Genomic DNA, 23603 nt, shown 5'->3' on the forward strand with positions numbered 1-23603 from the left:
TGGCTGTTGTCGCCCTGTTGATGTCAGCGACGCGGTTTAATCGGGCACGGCTTAGTCGAGCGCGGTTTTGATGGGTCATGGTAATTATGCATGTTTAGAAACAAAAAAAGTAATCTTTTGAAAGAAGTTTCCATGGTGATGTGTATTTTAATTTAATCCTGCCATAAATGCCTCACTTTTTCCATAACGTAAGCTTTCCAAAACTGATACGAAAACCTGACAAATTTCTGAAGAGGATTCCAACCTAACAAAAAACAAAACAACCAATAGCTCCTTTGGTATTCCTTTGCAACACAATGTCGCGGTCTGAATTGCACCAACACCACACAATTATTTCCTAAACCTCTGTGAGCATGCCCCCCCCGTTTTCTTCATCTGAAATAAAAACTAGCAAGAGGAATATAAGAGACAGAAATAATAAAATTAAATAAGACTACTTTCACTCCATTTATAACTGACTTTTTAAATATGCCTTTGTTTCAGTCAAAGGAATTGAAGAAATTCTGGGCAGATCATTACAAGGGGCTCAAGTGAACTGGCTCCTGAGACTTTTCGACCTTAAACCAAAAGAACTGAAGAGAGGAATATTAGTCTAAATCAGTGGTAGTCAACCTGGTCCCTACCGCCCATTAGTGGGCGTTCCAGCTTTCATGGTGGGCGGTACGGGTTTTGTCCGATACTGAAGCACTTTCCTTTTTTTAATTTAATTGACTTCCCTACTTTATAAATCACCATTACTGTGGAACCGGTGGGTGGTTAGAAAATTTTACTACTAACAGAGATACAAAAGTGGGCGGTAGATATAAAAAGGTTGACTACTCCTGGTCTAAACACAAGTATGTAGCCATCTGAAGCCACGTCAAAGCAATCCATGTGCTTGCTTTGATGTGGCACAATACAACACTCTAAATATCCAAAACTTTCCTCCCTTAAAATTTGTTACTAGATTTTTTCCATTAACCTGAGAACAAAAAGTCAAAACAGTGAAGCAGATGAAAACGATCATCTACAGAATAATAAATACATTGTATAATTTTTAGGGCAAATATAAAGAACAATTAGTTTTTCATTACATACAGGAATAAAATATGTTTGATATTATAAAAAAAACCTCAAACCTGATCATTTTAGATCCTTTTGTATGAAACTTTTTGAGCTTTCACAAAGTCAGCAAAAACTGGATATGAGAAGTTGAGAAAGATTTTTTAAAAGCCTTTCATGTTTTTTATTCTAATGTTGGAATCGTGAGAGTTTTCCTTTGTTTGTATAAAACAACAAGTATAAAACAGCATCCCTTTTCCTACTAGATACAGGATAGACAGATGCTAAATTTTATGAAATTTTATGAAATGTGCAAAAATAAAATATTAATAGAGTATTTTTCCACATTTCAAACCACAGAGCTCAAAAACCCAAATCACAATCTCCTGTTCATCAGAAGCACACATCAAGTGCAAAAACTTTCAAACTGTCCAAAAGTGAGATTGAATTGTAATAATTAATCTGCAATTCAGGATCATGTCGAACAAAGGCACATATTTTATATTTTGGCAAGAGCATACAATTATTCCTCATTTCCATAAAATGTACTTCTCATCGCACAGCAGCATTGCTTACTTCATACTCATTCCACCACAACATTTTCCATCTCTAACTGTTGCTTCACAGCTGGATATATATTCCCAAGCTGGACTGCACGCTTTTCTCCTGAACATGAAGAAACCTGTATAAGCAAGCCATTGTACATGAAGAAGATCTGGCTAAACAGGAACTCGGAATATCCATGAACTTTTTCTGGCGTTTCTTATCTGGCAGTTTAGCTGAAATGTTTTATAAATTTGGCAAGCTTATAACTGAGTGAGCCTCAGTTAGTGCATTATCTATTTTGAATATATAATTTACCCATGTACAAATTTAAGGTGTTTAAATAAAAACTACGCTTTGCAGATTAAAAAAATTATAAAGCTGAAGTTAACTAGCCACATAACAGGATCAAAATTTCATTCACTTATTAAACTCATAGAGTATTTCATCTGCTTTTTTTTTACACCCTGTGCTTGAGTCTTTTCAAAACCGACAAAACATATTTAGATTCAAATAGAGAAGGAGGCATCAGTAGAAACCAGTTTGGTTGTTAGTTTTTGTTGTAAGAGCTTTTTTAATAAACTAAAAAATCAGAAAATCTTTTCAGAAATAAAGACATTCATCTAAAATAATGCTAGAAAATCATTCACTGCTCAATTTGAACCGTTATGAACACATACAGTGTATGTTGTTTGTTGGTAGAGACATATTCACGGAAGGAAAATATGCTAAGCCTTTGTTATCTCCTCTGTTCTTCTCCAAAATCAGAAACATAATTTACCTTTTTGTCATAACCACCACAACAAAATTAGATTAACAGAGTGTGTTGATACAATATTCAATTGATAGGACTTTATTTAAAATATTAATATAAATTTAGGAAAGGATTTGATGCGATGTGCAAAGCAAGAGAGAGAGAAAAGCCGCTGAAGAAAGTGCAGTTTTTATGCTTTAATGCTGACCCAGAGATAACCTAATAAGGTCCCATATATCCATGTTTTTATGTAAAGGTTCCTTCCAGACTCTGTCAATAGCAGGCTGGCAGTCAAGCCGCTTAAAAATAATAAGGATGGCAACGTTTTCTGGAGACTTAATTTGGAGTGGACGCTTTTCCCAGGAAACCTATTTCTTCTTTTAGAATCTTTTGCATCATAAAATTCTATTAGCAATCTAGGAGCAAGGAGAAAGTTTAAAAATGAGATTTATTTATCATATGCTTTTATACAATTCTCTGATTATCTCTGATAATTTATCACAAATACTTTCCTCCAAGAACCATAACTTTTGGCCTGAAATTCTTTCTCCCATACATCAGAGCTTTTTAATCTTCATCTGCAATAGCAATAGCAGTTAGACTTATATACCGCTTCATAGGGCTTTCAGCCCTCTCTAAGCGGTTTACAGAGTCAGCATATTGCCCCCAACAACAATCCGGGTCCTCATTTTACCCACCTCGGAAGGATGGAAGGCTGAGTCAACCCTGAGCCAGTGAGATTTGAACAGCCGAACTGCAGAACTGCAGTCAGCTGAAGTAGCCTGCAGTGCTGCCTTTAACCACTACGCCACCTTGGCTCATTTGTGCAAATAGCACAAATTTCACTACGGTGTGTAATTAGACTACACTTATTTTTAGGGCTGTACAAACCATTCAAAGAGGTGTTATACAAAGAAATTTAGCACATATGCAACATTCCTCTCTGAAATGAAGCAGTCACAACCCCTGGAAGGAATATTGCCAGCTGTTTTATATTATCTCTGTGTAGATTTTGGTAGCGATTCCAATGGAAGCGTTCATGTCCTTTTGAAGCAGCTGCATAAGTCTTATAAAGGACGTGGCTGTTTTACCCTTCAAAGAGAGCCCTCTGTTCACACTGATCTGCTTTGTGAAGGATCAATTCTAAATGCTCTGCACAACTCTATTTTCCTTAAGTAGGTTAATTTTAAAAATTTAGTGCTGCTAAATGGACTCTAATGAAAATGACTGGAGTTTTAGCTAAGCTATGTGGGTGCATTTATTTAGCCAAGTTTATTTGTGCCATGTCACAACTAGGTAAATATACACAGCATTCAAGACAACAACAATTAACTTACAGCTTATAGAGAAGGCTAGCCTGCTAATGAATCCGTATGGGTGTGAATATCCTTTACTCTCAGGCAAAAACAAACCTAGCCAAATTTGAATCAGTATATCCACATCTACCGTGTTTCCCCGAAAATATGACTTGTCCTGATAATAAGGCCATGCCACATTTTTCTGGTGGGCAAAAATATAAGCCCTCCCCCCAAAATAAGCCCCCTGGACAACCCCCCCACCTCCGGTCAGGAAGAGCACCGCTCACCAACCTAGCGGTATCCCAAAGGTGCCAAGCCACGGGAACCGGGGGGGAGGCAAAGGTGATCGCATTGCGTGGCGCCTTCGGGATACAGCTAGGTTGGTGAGCAGTGCTGTGCCCAGCGGAAGAAGGGGGTGGCTGGGTGGTTGCTCTCGCGAGCGGGTTCCCCAAAAGCCAGGCACAGCCTCATGGGCGAATGGCTGTGTTGCGCTGTCGCAGAAGCACAACACAGCAGCCATGAAGTGACTACGCTCATGAGCAGCCACCTGGCAAACCCCTTTCCAACTGGGCACAGCGTCATTCACTGACCTAGGGGTTTTGCCAAACCGCGTGCCTGTTTGCTGCTGCCTGGCTCCCGTGGCTTGGCGCCTTCGAAATGTCAGTGAATGGCGCTCTGCACGGCTGGAGAGGGGGGTTGCGCGAGCAGCTGTTCTGCTCTTGCTCGTACGCCTCCCAGTCTCACGATGCCCTGGCCCAGCTCTCCCCACAGAACTAGGGCACCTCTGCTGCCGCCGTATGGCTTTTTCACCAGCTTCCAAACCGAGTCTTCCGGCAGTGGCTGCTCTGGGCGTACACTCTATGGTTGTGGGCCAGCTGCTGGCAGAGCGTACAACCATAGAGCGTACGCCCAGAGCGGCCATTCTGGAAGACTTGGTTTGAAAGCCGCAGAAAAAGCCATGTGGCGATGGTGGCAGCGGAGGTGCTCTTCCTCTGCAGAGAGAGCTGGGCCAGGGCATCGTGAAGCTGGGAGGCGCGCAAGCAAGAGCGGAACAGCCACTCCCGCAACCCCCCCTCTCCAGCCATGCAGAGCACCATTCACTGGCATTCCGAAGGCGCCAAGCCACGGGAGCCGGCGAACAGGCACTCACGCGGCTTGGGGATACTCCTAGGTCAGTGAATGGCGCTGTGCCCGGCTGCAAAGGGAGTTTGCCAGGTGGCTGCTCGTGAGCGTGGTCACTTCATGGCTGCTGTGTTGCGCTGCTGCAACACCGCAACGCAGCCATTTGCCCATGAGGCTGTGCCTGGCTCTTTGGGAGCCCGCTCGCAAGAGAGCAGCTGCTCGGCAACCCCCCCAAAAAACACCCTCCCCTCATAATAAGGCCCAAGCCATATTTTGTTGGTAAAAAGAAAATAAGACCCTGTCTTATTTTCGGGGAAACACAGTATTAAAAAAATTGTTTTACAGATGTTGATATACTGATTCAAATTGGGCCAGGTGTTTTTTGGGGGGGCCTGTAAGTAAAGGATATTCACATCAATATTGATTCATAGTTACAATCACAACACCACAACTGTTTGAGTGATATTTCCCATTCCCATAGTCATTGATCTTGTATTACTTTACTCTACTATCCACATTCAAATTTTCCCATGTGCAATATACACCATACACCACAATTCTATAAAACATTATACTGGCAACATTTATTATTAATACCAGTAATAAATATAGTTCCTCTTTATATGTTTTTTAAAAAATCAAATGCTATAGATACAGAGCCAGGCCTTTTACCACTTACTTGTCCTTCAATGCAAAACGATCATGAAGCCATCGTCTCATTAACGTTTGATCTTCTGGAATGTCCTTTAGTTCAATTCGTTCAATATAGATATGAATTCTTGGACACTCCTTACAAAGAAACTCTAAAATCCAGAAGAACATTATAAATGCTTTTGTTGTAACATGATTTAATTTCAGTTATTTGTAAAATTAGAGGCTAGCGTATTTATTTAACAATCTTTAAAACTGATCCAAGTTTCGAATCTGGATTTTTAGACTCACGATTTTAAGCTGCTTTATAAAGCACATCTTTTATTCTAAAAGGCTGCCATGTATTTCTTTCAAAATAAATTTTAAAAAATTGCATAAAAAGATCTATGAATTTTTAGAATATGTTTAGATATATCAATTTGTTCTGAGCCCCCTTATCCCACACCAAAGCACGCCAAGCCAAAGATATTTTACACAATTTATTAACAGACAGACAGGTCCTTGGCAGCAAACCAGCACACACAAGCCTTGGCAGCAAACCAGCACAGACAAGCCTTGGCAGCAATCCAGCCTGCCAAGCTGACATCACAGTTCTCCAACTTTCGTAAATGCTTTTATTCCTGCAAAAGGGGCGTGTGCACAAGCAGTCCTTTTATAGTCTTGAGAGGAGCCTCATTACCACCAAGCTGAGTGCAATTACCTCCTGTAACTGTGCAACTGTTCTTTACGCCTATCAGCTCTCCAGTGTCGGGCATCTAGGAACAACTCCCTTGTCTCCTCCCCACTGCTGATATCCAGATCACACTCCCTTGTCTCCTCCCCACTGGTCCAAGGCTCAGGCGCCTCCTGGTGGCCAACCTGCCTCTCTGCGCCCTGCTCGGAGTCGGAACCCTGTCCATGGTCCTCCACATCCTCCAGAGTTGACTCATAGGGCCCCTCGCTGTCGGAGTCTGGTGGCAGCTCCAACGGTTCCTGCTGGGCCACAACGTCAATTGCTAACATTTTATATTAAACATTGAAAGTATACAGGAAAAATAATTTCTCACATTCCCATCAGTGGTGGAATTCACTTACCTTCCCTACCGGTTCGCAAATGTGTGTGTGAGAGAGCGCTTCGCTAGCACATGTCGCATCTGTGCATGCGCAGTGCTCACATATGACATTGCCTCCCACATCTGCCGCTACCGGTTCACCCGAACCGGAGAGAACCATCTGAATTCCACCTTTGATTCCTACGTGACTCTTTACAATATTGCAAATGCTCACAGGGGCCTCTTTAAATTGGAAATGACAAAACATATTGTTGGTTTAATTTAGTTCAGATCAGTGGTAGTCAACCTTTTTCTACCTACCGCCCACTAATGGATCTTTCTTGAGGGAAAAATTTCCTTACCGCCCACCAGTTTTTGCGCAAGTGCGGAACATGAGCATATTTCTTTTTTTTCAGACATGGGTTCTAAATTTGTTTCACAATTTAACAACTCCTTTTACTCTTACGCTTTGATCTGCACTCCACACAGTGCCTTTTTCCCCTCCTCTTTTCTCTTTCATTACAAACACCAAAAACAATTAGGTGCCAATTTTTATTAAGTGTCACCATCCAAACAAAATTCCTTTTCCTGCCTTCTTCTTCTTCACCTTTCTTATAGTATTTCACTATATCCTTTTCCCTTTTTTATTTTCTCCTTCTTCTTCCTTTAGTTGTTTCTTTCTTTTATTTTATAAGATAACAACTGGCTCTTCGGCTTTGAAATGGAGATGAGCACCGCCCCCTAGAGTCGGGAACGACTAGCACATATGTGCAAGGGGAACCTTTACCTTTACCTTTATAAACACTCAAAAGTAAACTGCCGTTCTTAATGTAACTATATACTAACAAAATATAACCACAACTATGTATAAAAAAGAAAGAACAAAGAACTCTCTCCTCCCCAGTTTAAAATCCGGTGCAGCAACAAATCAAGTTAAATGCTAGCTTATGTAAACAGATGCATTTGCTGGCTAGTAGAAAGAGAGCCTAAAATGGAAATAACCCATTAATTGGAAATTTAGAAGTCAAACAAAAACATGAGCCCAACTATCTATCATTTGGTGCACAGAAAAAGTTCACGTTGAATGTTCTAGAAATTCCATGAAGGATGTGGATTCTCCCAGTTTGAATCAGGTAAGAGAAGACTTTTAAAAGTAATTCAATAACACCTACTCACCGATCATGGTTGGTGCCACTTTCCTTTGTCCTTTAGGGTCTATATTATCTTCGAAGGCTACTGTGATATCATAAACGGCATCTAAGTAGCTCCTCATTGTATCAAGAGCAATGTAAGTGGCCTTCACCCGTGGAGTTATGACGTGCTTCAGTACTGCAAGACCTAACCAAGAGGAAAGGCAGAGTGAAAAAGATTTGCCCAAGAAAATGGTAACATCTCAAGATCCTGCAGGTGATGGATTCAATGACCATTCAAGGACCAGCCATTGATTCTGATCTTCTCTAGACCCAAGCGAGTGTTTTTTTTATTTTTCGTTCTTATCTTTGAGGAGAACGATTACATGTCTACCCAGCATCACGGATCAATTCAGCGACTCATAGGGCTTATTCTAAAATGCATGTAAGTCAAGTGGTGCTATTCGGCCGGTTCTATCCGGTTCAGGCCAAACAGCAGTGGTGGCGGCAGGAGGTTCCACCCACCCACCCAGATATCATCATGTAGATTTGTGGAACCTACAAATCAAGGTGCTAGTCGTCACTTATAAAGCCCTTCATGGTATTGGACCTGGGTACTTGAGAGACCGCCTACTGCCAATTACCTCCAATTACCTCCATTAGACCAATTAGATCCCACAGACTAGGCCTCCTCCGAATTCCATCCGCCGGCCAGTGTCGACTGGCGACTACTCGGAGGAGAGCCTTCTCTGTGGCTGCTCCGACCCTTTGGAACGAACTCCCCGTGGAGATTCGTACCCTCACCACCCTCCAGGCCTTCCGCATAGCCCTTAAAACCTGGCTGTTCCGACAGGCCTGGGGCTAAAGATTCGCTGCCCCTATTTCGAATGGTATGACTGTTGTGCTTTTAATTATGTATTGTTTTGTGTTGTTACTAAGCTGTCTGTATCCCCCTTCGCTTGAGCTGTGAGCCGCCCTGAGTCCCCTTAGGGAAAAGGGCGGCATACAAATGAAATAAACTCAAACTCAAACCTCTTCTATAGCAGAGGTTAGAACTGGCAGGAACCCACCCCTGGTGGATTTCCAGAAAAGCATTTGTACTCTGTTCATTTCACTTTATCTTCGGATGCTGCTTTATAGTAGAAAAGTGGGAGAAAACTAGTTTAAATAAATGGAAGTCTGTCATGCTCGTCTTTTCATCTCAAATCCACTTTGTTTCTCTTACCTTCCTTAGCAGCATATGACTGACTATTTGCAATGACTTTTTGCTGCCCTGGATCGTAACGTGTTCCTTCTGGATAAATCACAAGGTACATCTGTGGAATTAAATATAGATAAATGCGTGTTTGTGGGCGTCCGTACAAGCAGTTTTATTAAGTTAAACAGTTCGGCCTCAAGACTGAGAAATGAATTATACAAGCAAGTTGTAAGACTGAGCCTCAGCGAGGTTGCTCCAGTCAAAAGTCTCGTTTTTCTTCCAGCCTCGCAACACAATTATTTTGTGCTTTTATCGGTTCACACAAATGTAATTTCTGAAAGAATGCAGAACTCACTCAGACTTGCTGCGCTAAAGCAAAACTCGATTCATTTAACATTAGCATCCCATAATGAATTATTTGGATAATGTCTAAATTGAATCTGTTTTCTTTTTGTTTCTTTAATGTCTTTCTTATTCTCTTTGCTGTTTAATAACAAAAATACACTAATGCAACTATGCATTAGTTGTAATTTTTTTATGAATATAAACTTACATTAATACTTTGCCACTATAGATAGCCCTTGACTTACAACTGTTTGTTTAGTGATGGTTCAAAGTTACAACTCCTCAGGAAAAATAACTTACAGACCAGAGGTGGGTTCCTACCAGTTCGCACCGGTTCGGTAGAACCGGTTCATCAAATCTACCGAACCGGTTAGAAGAGGTTCCACCAGTGGACCCGGAAAGCAGGCCACACCTACAGAAGAGGTTCCAAACTCTTTTGAAACCCACCACTGGTCCTTGGATATGATTATCCTACACTATCATGCTCCTATTTATAAAACTCAGTGCCTCTGTGAAAGGTAAGGATGACTACTGCGTTTGTGGTGCAATCAGAACATTGCGTGTGTTGAAGTTGTTTTAACGCAAACCAAAGATGCCTTTTAAAAAACAAGTTTACATCATATTCTTATGCATGCCAGTGCTGTGTGTGAGGTGATTTAAGGTGGTTCTGACAAGTGTCGTCGGCATCTTCATATTCGGTCACATGGGCGGCAAGCCACTCCCATCCGGTCACATGGGCGGCAAGCCACTCCCATCCGGTCACATGGGCGGCAAGCCACTCCCACAAAGGAGGCCCCACCCACAGAGTAGGTTCAAACAATTTTTGAAACCCACCACTGTTACAGACCATCCTTAAAGTCAGCATACCGACCTCACAGTCACATGATCACAATCTGGGCACCTGGCAACTGACTTGCAACATCTTGCGGTGTGTGGCAACTGGGGAAGTGGGATTTGCTTAACAAACCATCTGATTGATGTAAAGGCCATGTGATTCACTTAATAGCAGTAAAATGGTCATAAAATTGGGTCTAATCTCGTGACGACTTCCTTGAAGACTGCAACATTTAGCAGCCAAAACTTTGGTCTCAACTGTGGTTGTTATAAGTCAAGGACTACCTATCCTGTTGCTTAAGGTTGTTTAAAACAGATACTGTACAAATGACCCCTCAGCAGAATTAACAGGCTGCTTTAAAAAATATGTTTCTTCAGGAAGAAGAAGAGTGGAGGAGAGGTAGGGGAAGAAGAAAGAGGCAAGGAGAGGTGGGTGGAAGGGAGAGAAAGAGAAGGAGAAGAGGGAGGAAGAGAGAGAAAGAGAAGGAGAGAGGGTAGGAAGGAGAAGGAAAAGAGGAGTAGGGAAGAGGTAAGGGAAGGAAGAAGGGGACGGAGAGGAGGGAGGAAGAGAGAGAAAGAGAAGGAGAGAGGGTAGGAAGGAGAAGAAAGAGGGTAGGAGTAAGGGAGAGGTAAGGGAAGGAAGAAGGGGAAGGAGAGGAGGAAGGAAGGAAGTAGAGAAGGAAGGGAGGGAGAAAAGAAAAGAAAGAGAAAATAAGGTGGTGTCATAGCAGGTGCGAAGGATGGTAAACAAAGCATTTCAAACTATACCTTACAACCTTTTAAATGGAATAATAATAATATAAGAATGGCAAAGAAAAAGAATAACTATGTGAATGTGTACCTATAACTATGTAAGAGAATAAATGACAGTAAAAATATAAAGCATAATATAGGTAAATAATATTTGGTCATAAGTAGCTAAGTATAAATAAATAAACAATTGTACATAAAAATGGATAACAAACAAGGAGATTATGAATGCAAGATAGAAATGTATAGTAGGGAAAACACTAACTGCAAAGAAACCGATTCGGAACTGCGGTATGATATACGATGGAACTTCTTGTTCCTACGTTGTTTTTAAGTCATGTGTTCGTTTCTGTTGATGTGCTTATGTGTTTAAAATAAAAATTTATATATCAGAAGAAAAAAATATGTTTCTTCAGCCTAATTTTTCTATGTAAACTGTTTTACATCCTAATGCCAGGAGTTTTCCAGGACTTTTCCTGGAAGGTTCCAGTAACCAAAAGAAGAGAATTGCTTAACACAGCTCCCTCGCTTCTTAGAAGTAAGGTATAAACCAGCATTTGATTGCAGAAAAATGAATTTACTCCTGAAATTTACTTTTGTGTCACCTCATATCACAAACATATGCATGCACCAGGGGTGGGTTTCAACCGGTTCGCGGCGGTCCCTGCGAACCGGTTGGTCGGCGAACCCGGAAGTAAGTATCTTCCGGGAACGGCAAAGGGCGCACCTGCCCGCCCGCGGTCCTTACCCGGTTTTGACAAGTTCTGCGCTTCTACGCATGCGCAGGACGCATACAGCACCTGCGCGATCCTCCAGGAGCAGCTGGAGCGTCGCGCAGACGCTAGTATGCATGCGTGCACCGTGCGCGTGCACGAGGACGCCGCCTGCCCCGTTCCAACCGAACCGGTTGGAACGGGGCGAGAAACCCACCCCTGGCATGCACACACAAACATGGAGGGGGGGAGGGAGGGAGAGCACTAGCTTGTATACTGTACAAAGTGGAAATAGAGAAACTTACTGGAGTATTTGTTTCCATCTGGCCATACAACTTGTTCCTCATCTCCTTTTCATTAAACACGGCATTTCGTTTCACATACACTCCACCATGCTAGTATATAAACAAATTGAATATGTTTGTAACTCTTAATTATTCATGAAACAGTAGTTTAATACTCTGGAATAAAAATAATAATAATGCAGGAGAATTTTCCTTGCTGAAGGGTAAACAGCTTTCTATGGCCCATGAATTTACTTTTGCTATGATAGGAACATGCAAATATTTTGCTGTTATTTTATAATATTTTTCTATTCAAAAAAATAGGAAACAGAAAAAATACAGGGTATTTTTTCTATAAGAGTTGATTCTATGTGGATGCTGGATTTAAAAAAAGGTTTTTTTAAGTCTAGGAATCTGAGCTATGATTATTATTATGCTCCAAAGCTCCAAAGTATTAGGGCTATTATATTAAGCAGTGAAAAATTCATAGAGGTCCTATTTCTTTTGCCTCAATAGTGAGACTCCAGCCAAATTTTAAATGCCTATCTAGATAATACAATGGAGGGTAGTGACAAGGCATTACCTGTGACAGACATGGATTTTAATGACATAAATGCTAACATTTAGACAGATTTCTTAAATGGGAATCCTAATTGTGTTTGATTCAGTGGCGACTTAAGGCTGTAAATGGTGCCAACTTGCCTTACTGTAATGAATGTAATGTGGTTTACTGCTAAATCAAAGTAAATCTAATTAGGATTGAAATATTTCGCACTTTTCAGGGCATTAGCCAAGATATTCTCTTGCAGCACAATGAAAGTACTGTAACAACTTTAGCCATTTATTACGGCAAAAATATTCAGAGTTTCAAATAACAGGGGAAGATGGATTAGTAGGGGAGCAAACGCTGCTTGACTGGGAATAGCCTGAATCAGATTGAAATACATTCCTTTTGTAGCATGGAAACAAAATCAATTAACTCTGTAAGTGAAATGGTCACTTACAGAGCCAAGAGCCAAGGTGGCGCAGTGGTTAAATGCAGCACTGCAGGCTACTGCTAGATTAGCAGTTCAGCGGTTCAAATCTCACCGGCTCAGGGTTGACTCAGCCTTCCATCCTTCCGAGGTGGGTAAAATGAGGACCCAGATTGTTGGGGGCAATATGCTGACTCTGTAAACCGCTTAGAGAGGGCTGAAAGCCCTATGAAGCAGTATATAAGTCTAACTGCTATTGCTATTGCTATTGCTATTGTCTTCTATTGCTTTTCCTTCAAAATATGCAACGGTAATTCATTGTTAAGATAGAATTACTATATGATTTATTTATAGTTCCCCCCGTTGAGATCCCAACCCTTACTACCCTTCCGGCCTTCCGTAAAGCAACGAAGATCTGGCTGTTCCGGCAGGCCTGGGGCTGTTGAATTGTCCAGCCCCATTCCAAGTTGTGGATGTTGTTGCAATTTTAAACTGTTTATTTATTGTTTTTATATCCCCCCTCCCTTTTTATTGTAAGCCGCCCGGAGTCTTCCGAGAGTGGGTGGCATACAAAACTAATTAATAATATTAATATTATAAAAGATAAAGTGGACAGTGAACAAACTTGGTTAAGGTTAACAACAGGTACATTAAAGAAAGAAACAGAGTCACTAATCCTGGCTGCGCAAGAACAAGCTATCCGCACAAATGCCATCAAGGCGAAAATCGAAAAATCCTCTGATGTTGCCAAATGCAGACTTTGCAAAGAAGCTGATGAAACTGTTGATCACATACTCAGCTGCTGTAAAAAAATCGCGCAGACTGATTATAAATTGTGGCACAATTCAGTAGCACAAATGATCCATTGGAATTTGTGCAAAAATTATAATATTACAACAGCAACAAACTGGTGGGAACATCAGCCTGAAAAAGTCACCGAAAATCAGATGGTCAAGATCTTGTGGGATTTCCGTATACAAACGGACAAAATACTGGCGCATAATACACCAGACATCACACTGGTTGAGAAAAATAAGGTCACAATCATAGATATTGCAATACCAGGTGATAGCAGGGTCGCCGAGAAGGAACATGAAAAAATCGCAAGATACCAGGACTTAAAAATCGAAATTCAACGACTATGGCACAAACCAGCAGTGGTAATTCCAGTGGTAATTGGCACACTGGGTGCTATTCCAAAAGCACTGGAATTACATTTAAAACAGTTAAAAATTGGCAAAATCACCATCAGTCAAATGCAAAAAGCCGCACTGCTTGGATCTGCACGCATATTACGAAAATACGTTACGACGTCCTAGGCCCCTGGGTGGGGCCCGACTAGTAACCAATGCCAAATCCGGCGAAACAACTGGCCGCTGTGATACAATTGTACAACAACAACAACAACAACAACAACAACAATAATAATAATAATAATTCTTATGCTCTATGCTTCAATAAGAAAGAATGTGAGAAATCCTTTACTGGGGATGATCTTTTACTGAAACCAATGGAATTTACTTCCAAATATTTGCAGAATTAATTGTATCAAAAAATAAGCAGTAACTTCTAGCTACTTTACATTACTACAAGCTTTTCTGGGAGATGGGTGGCTATATGATAAAGAACTGCATTGTTTTTAATATTTTTTCTCAGCTATCTTGCTATTAATAAATGTTTTTGTTGTAAGCCACCTTCAGTCACTTTTCTGGGAGATGGGTAGCTATATAAATATGATAAACGAACAAATGAAAATACAGGAACAAAAATAAGGTTTACCTGAGAAAAATACCATCCGTACAAAGGAAGCCATTTTAATCCATCTTTCAAAACATATCGAATATGTCCAAGAGCATTTTGCCTGATGGCCAACATATCAGCTACAATCCAATCAACTGCAAACACAGAAGACAAATATTTATAAATATAATAAATCCTTGGCATACCCGATGCCAATTCTCCTTCTGCTAATGATTATGAACTGAGATCTTTCCACAATGGTATAACCTTTTCTTTTTAGATTTTAAACTTTCTATTCTCCATTTATTTCTTCATTTTCAATAGAAAAGTTTTAAATGAATATGATGCTATTTAATTCCCTTCACTAGGACTCCCAACTCATTTTAGTATAATAACCAGGTCGATATAGACCAGGGGTAGTCAAACTTTTTATACCCACCGTCCACTTTTGTATCTCTATTACCCACCGCCCACTTTTGTATGCCAATTACCTCCACGCGACCTATTAGATCTCATCGATTAGGCCTCCTCCGAGTTCCATCTGCCGGTCAATGCCGACTGGCAACTACGCGGAGGAGAGCCTTCTCGGTGGTAGCTCCGACCCTATGGAACGATCTCCCCGTGGAGATTCGTACCCTCACCACCCTCCAGACCTTCCGCACAGCCCTCAGAATCTGGCTATCCCATCAGGCCTGGGGCTAAGACTGTAACCCGCCCGAATGGTATGAATGTTGTGTTTTTTAATTATGTATTGTCTTATATGTTAAAAGTTTGTCTCCCCCCTCCCCTTTGGTTGTGAGCCGCCCTGAGTCCCCCCAGGGAAAAGGGCGGCATATAAATAAACTTCTATCTATCTATCTATCTATCTATCTATCTATCTATCTATCTATCTATCTATCTATCTATCTATCTATCTATCTATCTCTATATCTATCTCTATATCTATCTCTCTATCTATCTATCTATCTATCTATCTATCTATCTATCTATCTATCTATCTATCTATCTATCTATCTATCTATCTATCTATTAGTAGTAAAATTTTCTAAGCGCCCACCGGTTCCACAGTAATGGTGATTTATAAAGTAGGGAAATAACTTTACTTTATAAAATTTATAAAGCAGAGTTACAGCAAACCCCTACCGCCCACCATGAAAGGTTGAACGCCCACTAGTAGGCGGTAGGGACCAGGTTGACTACCACTGATGTAGACTGTCATTTTACAAGATGTACTCTTAAAAGCTGAATTAGAAAAAAAGAAAACTTGTGAGGTATAAAGTGGTTTATCAATGAAGCTAATAACAAATAGTAAACTTTTGTGCAAAAAAAATCTAGCAGTAGTTTTACAGTGGCAGGAAGTGATTCTATTCCCGGAAGATGGCAACCAAACTCATCCCTCTTATCTGACTCCCGCATCTGTTTGAACCATTTTACACGCTACCCTAACCAAGTCCCCATTTTTTAAAGTGATTTCTCAATATAGGCAGGGAATCGTAAAGAGCGGAGAGGAACGGGAGAAAATTAGATATCTCATCTTGCAGGAGGCGCCAAAGGAAAGGTATGAGCCTGAATTTGCCAAGAAGAATTTGAAAAGCTTCTCTGCATGTAGACATCTTTTAAATTTAAATCAAGCTCCTACCATATCGTACAAAACAATCAAGCTTCTACCAACTCTTACACATGGAGTAAGTTAGTCAGTAACCCAAATATTCAATTATAGACATTTTAATCTAAATGTTAGTTTTACATACAGATAGTCCTCGCTTAATGACTGTTTGAAATTACAAACGCCTCCGAAAAGTTGGTCGTGTGATCACAATCTGGTTTCTTGGCAACCTGTTCGCCCTTATGACTGATTGTCAAGAACCCTGCGATCATGTGAAAAGTCGTTGCCTTGCAATCTTTCCTGTTGGCCTCCACAATAAATCAATGGGGAAGCTGGCAAGAAGGTTGCATCTGGCAGGCTCTCATCTCTGAGGGCTGATTGTGCTGTTTTATGCCTCCTTGGCTCTGCAGGGGCAGGAAAGGAGAATGGCCACCTTCATATCGTTACTTTTAAAGCCCTACATGGTTTAGGACCTGGCTACCTGAGAGACCGCCTCCTGCCACATACCTCCCAACGACCAACAAGATCTCACAGGTTGGGCCTCCTCCGGGTGCCGTCGACCGGACAATGCTGGCTGGCGGCCGCCCGGGGGAGGGCCTTCTCTGTAGCTGCACCGGCCCTGTGGAACGATCTACCCGTAGAGATCCAGACCCTTACCACTCTCCCGGCCTTCCGTAAAGCCACTAAGACCTGGCTGTTCCGGCACGCCTTGGGCTGTTGATCAATGTCCAGCCCCACTTAAGACAGAATGGTGTGTAATTTTAACAATTGTATTTTTACCTTTAAATTTTTAAATGCTTCTTTTATCTTGTCTGTAAGCCGCCCAGAGTCCCAAGGGAGTGGACGGCATACAAATTTTATTAAATTGAAATTAAATTGAAATTGAAATATCTGCTTGAACCTCAGCAGCCAACACGAAGCCAAAACCCCTCCGCAAGCATAGAGAGGGACTTCAATCCCTTAACAACCTGTGAGATTGTTTAATGCCTGCAATAGGGAATGGTGGGGTTGTGAATTGAATTGAATTTTATTATTTATATGCCGCCCTTCTCCGGGAGGACTCAGGGCGGCAAACAAGTCAAAAGGGGAAAAAGGGGAACATAAAACGAATACAGATAATTAAAATAAGCAAGAGTCACACAACCATACATGTCGAGAGGGGAGGGAACTCATCACCCCCAGGCCTGCCGGCAAAGCCAGGTTTTGACGGCTTTTCGGAAGGCCTGGAGAGAGGTGAGGGTCCGAATCCCTGCGGGGAGTTCGTTCCAGAGGGCCGGAGCTGCCACAGAGAAGGCCCTCCCCCGGGTAGTAGCCAGATGGCATTGGCTGGTAGATGGCACCCGGAGGAGGCCAACCCTGTGAGATCTAATGGGTCTGTGGGAGGTAATTGGCAGCAGGCGGTCTCTCAAGTACCCAGATCCAATTGTGGTTGTCAATGAAGCAGTCACAGGGGCATCTCATCTCAACAGGCAAAACTCAAGTCAAAAAGAAATTACAATTTTTAAGGGAAGACTTCTGTACTTCTACTTCATTGTTAATTGTTAACATTACAAAAAAAAATGCCTTATAGAGAAACCAGCAATATACAAACCTGTACTTTGATGATTTGATATACATACCACATTCTCTTTATTTTTTGGCAAATCACCATACAGAATTATCTAGGAAGGGAGAAAAAGTACTTAGTTTAGCCTCAGTATATAAAAATAAATTTAAAATCAAATCTCAAATTTCATTTCTTTTTTTTAAAGATGAATAATGTTAAATTATTCTTAAGATTCCCTTTTCCACCTCAATGCAGCATTGGTTTACTGCAAGGGTCTTCTCCAAACCTGGAAACTTTAAGACTTGTGAACTTCAACTCCCACTATTCCCCAGTAAGCATGACCTGCTAAGATATTCTGGGAGCTGAAGTCCACAAGTCTTAAAGTTGCCAAGTTTGGAGACCTCTGGTGTACTGTTTCAATTTTATCGCATTTCACTTATTCCACTTCTATATTTAAACACAAGACTCTAACTAGGCCAAAGTAACTGGCTTTTTGACTATCATATATTCCAAATCCTTCCCACCCACCCCAAAAAACACCTTAAGGATAGGCTCTTTTTTTGGGTTTCCAGTGAAATTGTTCTCACAGTAGCATATGTGAGCATGTTCATATAATATGCTGTACTTTGCATCTCAGTATATTATGCAAATCCAGGAAGATTCTAACATATGTAGCAACCGAGGTACCATTTCATGACCATGACAGTTAATTAAATTCATTTAAATAAGTACCACTTGCACCAACAGAGCATGCAAGCTGTTTTTAGAGATAAGCAATTCATACTACAGTAGAACCTCTGGTCAAGACCATAATTCGTTCCACAACTTTGGTTGCAACCGAATTTGTTCCTGACCCGAACCTAACCAAAATCAATGCAAAATTAATGCAGCAGCCACACGTGGGTGAAATTTGGCCCTAATAAAAACAACTCTTAATTTAAATGTGGCTACATCATAATCAAGAAACAAGGCTTCTAAATGTATGGGGAAAAATATAAAAAAAACAGAAACACTTTCCTATAGTTCTTACTGGCGTGCAAGTTGTGCCCAAAGGATTACTTATATTTTGCTTTTGGATAAACAAGAGTAATTTCAGTCATATAATTCCCCACTTGAAATTTGAAATCCTTGCAATCGAAGCACATTAACAAACTATCACGAATCAGCATCGCTTGGGTGTGTAGCTTTAAGCCGCTTACACTACATCTCTGCAATGTAAATAATCGAAATTCGTTGACAACTGAGAATTGTAATTTGATGAAATTAATATTATTCATTAAAACTGTGGAGTCTGTGGGAATGGAAGAATGGAAAGTATATTGTAATCAAAAGTTGTAGCTCTTCTTCAGCAGCTGTTTGCAACAGTTGTGCAGACAAGAAACTTGGGCAATTAAAAGCAAGTTAAACCTGTTGCTGATATTGTGTAATTTTTATATATATATATATATATATATATATATATATATATATATATGTATGTATGTATGTATGTATGTATGTATGTATGTATGTATGTATGTATATATATATTTGTGCTGATAAATAAATAAAGTAACAATAAAACAATAAAAATAAATATAACAAATGTAACAAAAAGGCAACAGTAAAAAATATTGGGTTTTGGATGGTCTCTTGTGACGAGCCGAAGGACAGAGAATGGAAGTGTGATCTTCCTCCCATATTTGGGCATACCAGGGGTTGTGACTTTAAATATCTATCAATCTATCTATCTATCATCTCTCTCTCTCTCTCTCTCTCTCTCTCTCTCTCTCTCTCTCTCTCTCTCTCTCTCTCTCTCTCTCTCTCTCTCTATCTATATTTGTTTTCTGAGGTTTTCGCGGGTGTTAGTATGTAGGTCTCTAGTTATTCGGGTTTTCTCCCGCGTAGAATTGGAGATGTCTTGGCGACGTTTCGACGAAGTCTCATTCGTCATCTTCAGGCTACTTCAGGCTTGGTGTTTCCAGGAATAATGTTTCCAGGAATAATTAAAGGGAAGAAACAGCCAAGATCTCACATTACTCCTGGAAACACCAAGCCTGAAGTAGCCTGAAGATGACAAATGAGACTTCGTCGAAACATTGCCAAGACATCTCCAATTCTACGCAGGAGAAAACCCGAATAACTAGAGACCATATATAATATAATATCACATATATATTATATATGTGATATAATTATATGTAATTAATACACACATACACACAATATCACAACCCCTGGTATGCCCAAATATGGGAGGGAGCATACTGCTTCCCTTTTCTGTCTATCGGCTCACTCTGGGAGCCATCCAGGCAAAAAGCCATTTTTTTTAATGTTGCCTTGTTACATTTGTGTTGCATTTGTGCTGATAAACAAATAAAGGGAGACTAGTATAGATCTATTTCAAGCTATTTAGCTCTCATCAGCTAGCCATACCCTTACTGGGTTCAATTCCCAATAAGGGTATGGCTAGCTGATGAGAGCTAAACGGCTTGAAATAGATCTATACTAGTCTCCCTTTATTTATCAGCACAAATGCAACACACACACACACACACATATACACACACACACATATATTTAATGCAGTTTAATTCAGGTGATTAAGCACATATATTAACTCTGAAAAAATGGGGAGAAACTTTTAAAATCATTTTTAAGGGGGAAAAATCCCTTGTTCATTAAAGAAAGTCCCAGTCCCCCAAAATACTATTTTGGGGGGCAGTTCTACTACAGTTATATCAAAATGCAAGCAGAAAGAATAGTAATTTGAGTGAAGTAGCATTTTTCAGAATGAACCTCTGGTAATTCAGGCATCAGCTCAATCGTACTTTTGTCAGAAAAGCTGGGTGAACAAGTGTTGAGTTTACTATATGAAATGTGACATATACATCTAACAAATATAGATAGATTCTAACGTTCAACCTCCAAATCTACAGGCACACCACCTACTGGGCAGCTGTAACTAGGTCATTCAGAGAAAGCAAACGAGACCGTCGTGGTTTAGTGGGAATAAAGCTTGACTCCATGCAGGTTTTACAGCTGGATCTGCCCCTTGGTAAAATACTGATTTTCAACAGAAAAACAAGAGTTCCCATTCTGGGCAGAAATAAGGAACTCGGATACTTAGCACCGTGTCTCTGCATTTGCTCACTTATCTTTTTGCCAGCCAGCCAGCCAGCTCAGTCGTGGTCAGCCAGAATCAAGATTATTTATTATTTGATTTCTCTAGCCACCCATCTCGACAAGTGATTCTGGGCAGCAAACATGGCAACTTATGTATATCAACATTCTTGCAGTCCCTCACTTCTGATCTGTCGTCTCTTTCCTGGGAAATGACAATAGTGACAACATTGAGACCGAAAGGGAAGTCTGTCCTATCTCTGTGGTGCATCAATGATATTTGGACCTTAGTTTTACGCTACACAGGAAAAAATGGGCAGGAAGTAGCCGCTACTATAATGCTTATCTTCCTCCCTCTCTTATCTTTTGGGAACTGAGAGAGGGAGAACTGTGTCCGTTGCAGCAGCCCGAGGGGTAAACCACATGGGTTTTGTAATTTGTTAACTAACATGGTTACCTTGTATTTTAAATCTCATTTATATTCTTCCTTTCAAAGTGACGTTCAAGATTTGTTAGCTTTTAACATTCCTAAACGGATGATGAACAAGTTGGAGGCTAGCTCCTGGAAAGTTTGTTAGTACAAATTGGGGGGGTCTGGCTTAATCTCTTTTGTGAACCCTAAACCAACTTTCTCCTTCGCTGCCGAGGTGGCGCAGTGGTTAGGGTGCACTACTGCAGGCCACTTCAGCTGACTGTTATCTGCAGTTCGGCGGTTCTAATCTCACCGGCTCAAGGTTGACTCAGCCTTCCATCCTTCCGAGGTGGGTAAAATGAGGACCCGGATTGTTGTTGGGGGCAATATGCTGACTCTGTAAACTGCTTAGAGAGGGCTGAAAGCCCTATGAAGCGGTATATAAGTCTAACTGCTATTGCTATTGCTATTGTGCGCACACTAGCGGGTCCGTGTGCTAGCGATAAAAAAAATATGTGAAAACCCACCACTGCTTCAGGCCTCATTTTAATAAACGTGTATGCTACTCCTCCTGTCTGATCAAACTTCCCTCTTCCAGATTGTAGATTGTAGAAGTTTATTTATATGCCGCCCTTTTCCCTGGGGGGACTCAGGGCGGCTCACAACCCAAAGGGGAGGGGGAGACAAACTTTTAACATACAAGACAATACATAATTAAAAACACAACATTCATACCATTCGGACGGGTTACAGTCTTAGCCCCAGGCCTGACGGGATAGCCAGAATCTGAGGGCTGTGCGGAAGGTCTGGAGGGTGGTGAGGGCACGAATCTCCACGGGGAGATCGTTCCATAGGGTCGGAGCTACCACCGAGAAGGCTCTCCTCCGTGTAGTTGCCTGTCAGCATTGACTGGCAGATGGAACTCGGAGGAGGCCTAATCGATGAGATCTAATAGGTCGCGTGCAGATGCCTTTGGTTGGGTTAACGATAAAAGGGGAGGCAAGCTAAAGGTAGAATGAACCGTCTGATAAATTGTAATAAAAATGATCTTCCTGTCTCATTTGGCACCAGTCTGAAAAAAAATATATCATTTGGCCACCAAGTCACCATTTAAAAATAGTTCACTCCCCGCTGGGGCCAGAAGACCCTGGACCAGGGAGGCCAATGCTGGCTTTCTTCCTAGTGGTCAATGTTTGCAATGCTGCTGACTTTGAACTGAGCAAGGTAGGGGGACTCTTGCCTCTCCCTACAGACCTTCAACTAGACCCCCCCCCTCAAAGCGTGGGGGGGGGGCTCCATTGCTGGGGGGGCTGGGAAGCCTGCAGGGGCGTCTATCCCCCATTTGCCCCCTTTGAGTCTCGCAGCCGCTAAGGTAAGGGGACTCTGCCTCTCCCTACAGACCTTCAACTAGACCCCCCCCCTCAAAGCCTCGCCTGGGGGGGCTCCTTTGCTGGGGGGGGGCTGGGAAGCCTGCAGGGGCGTCTATCCCCCATTTGCCCCCTTTGAGTCTCGCAGCCGCTAAGGTAAGGGGACTCTGCCTCTCCCTACAGACCTTCAACTAGAACCCCCCTCAAAGCCTGGGGGGCTCCATTGCTGGGGGGGGGGCTGGGAAGCCTGCAGGGGCGTCTATCCCCCATTTGCCCCCTTTGATTCTCGCAGCCGCTAAGGTAAGGGGACTCTGCCTCTCCCTACAGACCTTCAACTAGACCCCCACCCTCAAAGCCTTCTCCTGGGGGGCTCCTTTGCTGGGGGGGGGGCTGGGAAGCCTGCAGGGGCGTCTATCCCCCATTTGCCCCCTTTGAGTCTCGCAGCCCGGGCGAGCCGCCCTCCCTGCTCACCTGCACGCCGGTGTAGTTCTCGAAGAAGAAGAGCACCATGCTCTGGTAGAGGGTGTAGAGCCGGTCGTCCACCCGGGGGTAGAAGCGGGCGGGCAGCAGGGCCGAGAGCAGCCGCCAGGCCCCCCAGGCCAGGATGTAGGTGGGCGCGGTGCCCAGCATGACGGCGGCGGGCAGCACGTAGCGCAGGGAGTAAACGTGGAGCAGCGCCGACAGCAGCATCTTCTCCTCCTCCTCCTGCTCCGCGGGGCGCGCTTCGGCTTCTGCGGCTCCCTTAAAGGGTCCTGCTCACCGCCGGCTCCGGCTCCGGCTGCTGCCCAGGGAGAGGAGGAGGAGGAGGAGGGAAAGGAAGAGGACGGGCTGAGCTCCCGGCCGCATGGCCCTCCGCAGACCCAGGCGGAAGCAGCATGGGCGGGCACGGGGGGGAGAGTCAGCCGGGCGGAGCTCCCGCAAAGCCCTCGCCCTCAATCAGCTCAACCGGGAGGGCGATGGGGGGGGGAAGCGGCGCCAGCCACCAGCCAACTCCCGCCTAGGGCGTCGGGAACGAGGGAAGTCTCTCCCGGGCCTTTCTCCTGCCTCGGCTCAGCGCGAATAACCGGCGGGGAAGGGAAGAAGCGGCGGCCGGTTGAGCCGCAAGGAGGGATGGAAGGCGATCCGGAGTGAGCCGCACTAGCTCATTGAGTAGCGACGGCTG

At 42.5% G+C, this 23603-nt stretch overlaps 1 protein-coding gene across 1 annotated transcript; it reads right to left on the minus strand.

The window, feature by feature from the left end:
- Window positions 1-2421: 2421 nt before the first annotated feature.
- Window positions 2422-23206, minus strand: LOC106550389 (1-acyl-sn-glycerol-3-phosphate acyltransferase epsilon). Its single transcript, XM_087718974.1, has 8 exons — window positions 22913-23206; window positions 17606-17675; window positions 14448-14563; window positions 11716-11805; window positions 8796-8886; window positions 7617-7778; window positions 5438-5561; window positions 2422-2754 (listed from the first exon to the last, which is right to left on the minus strand). Exons 1-8 carry the CDS (start codon window positions 23129-23131, stop codon window positions 2529-2531), a joined length of 1098 nt encoding a protein of 365 aa, XP_087575100.1. The 5' UTR covers window positions 23132-23206; the 3' UTR covers window positions 2422-2528.
- Window positions 23207-23603: the final 397 nt, after the last annotated feature.

This window comes from Thamnophis sirtalis, unplaced genomic scaffold (assembly GCF_051295495.1).
Source record: "Thamnophis sirtalis isolate CommonGarterSnake01/CBP01778 unplaced genomic scaffold, rThaSir2_p1.2 scaffold_6, whole genome shotgun sequence".
NCBI classification, from domain to species: Eukaryota; Metazoa; Chordata; class Lepidosauria; order Squamata; family Natricidae; genus Thamnophis; species Thamnophis sirtalis.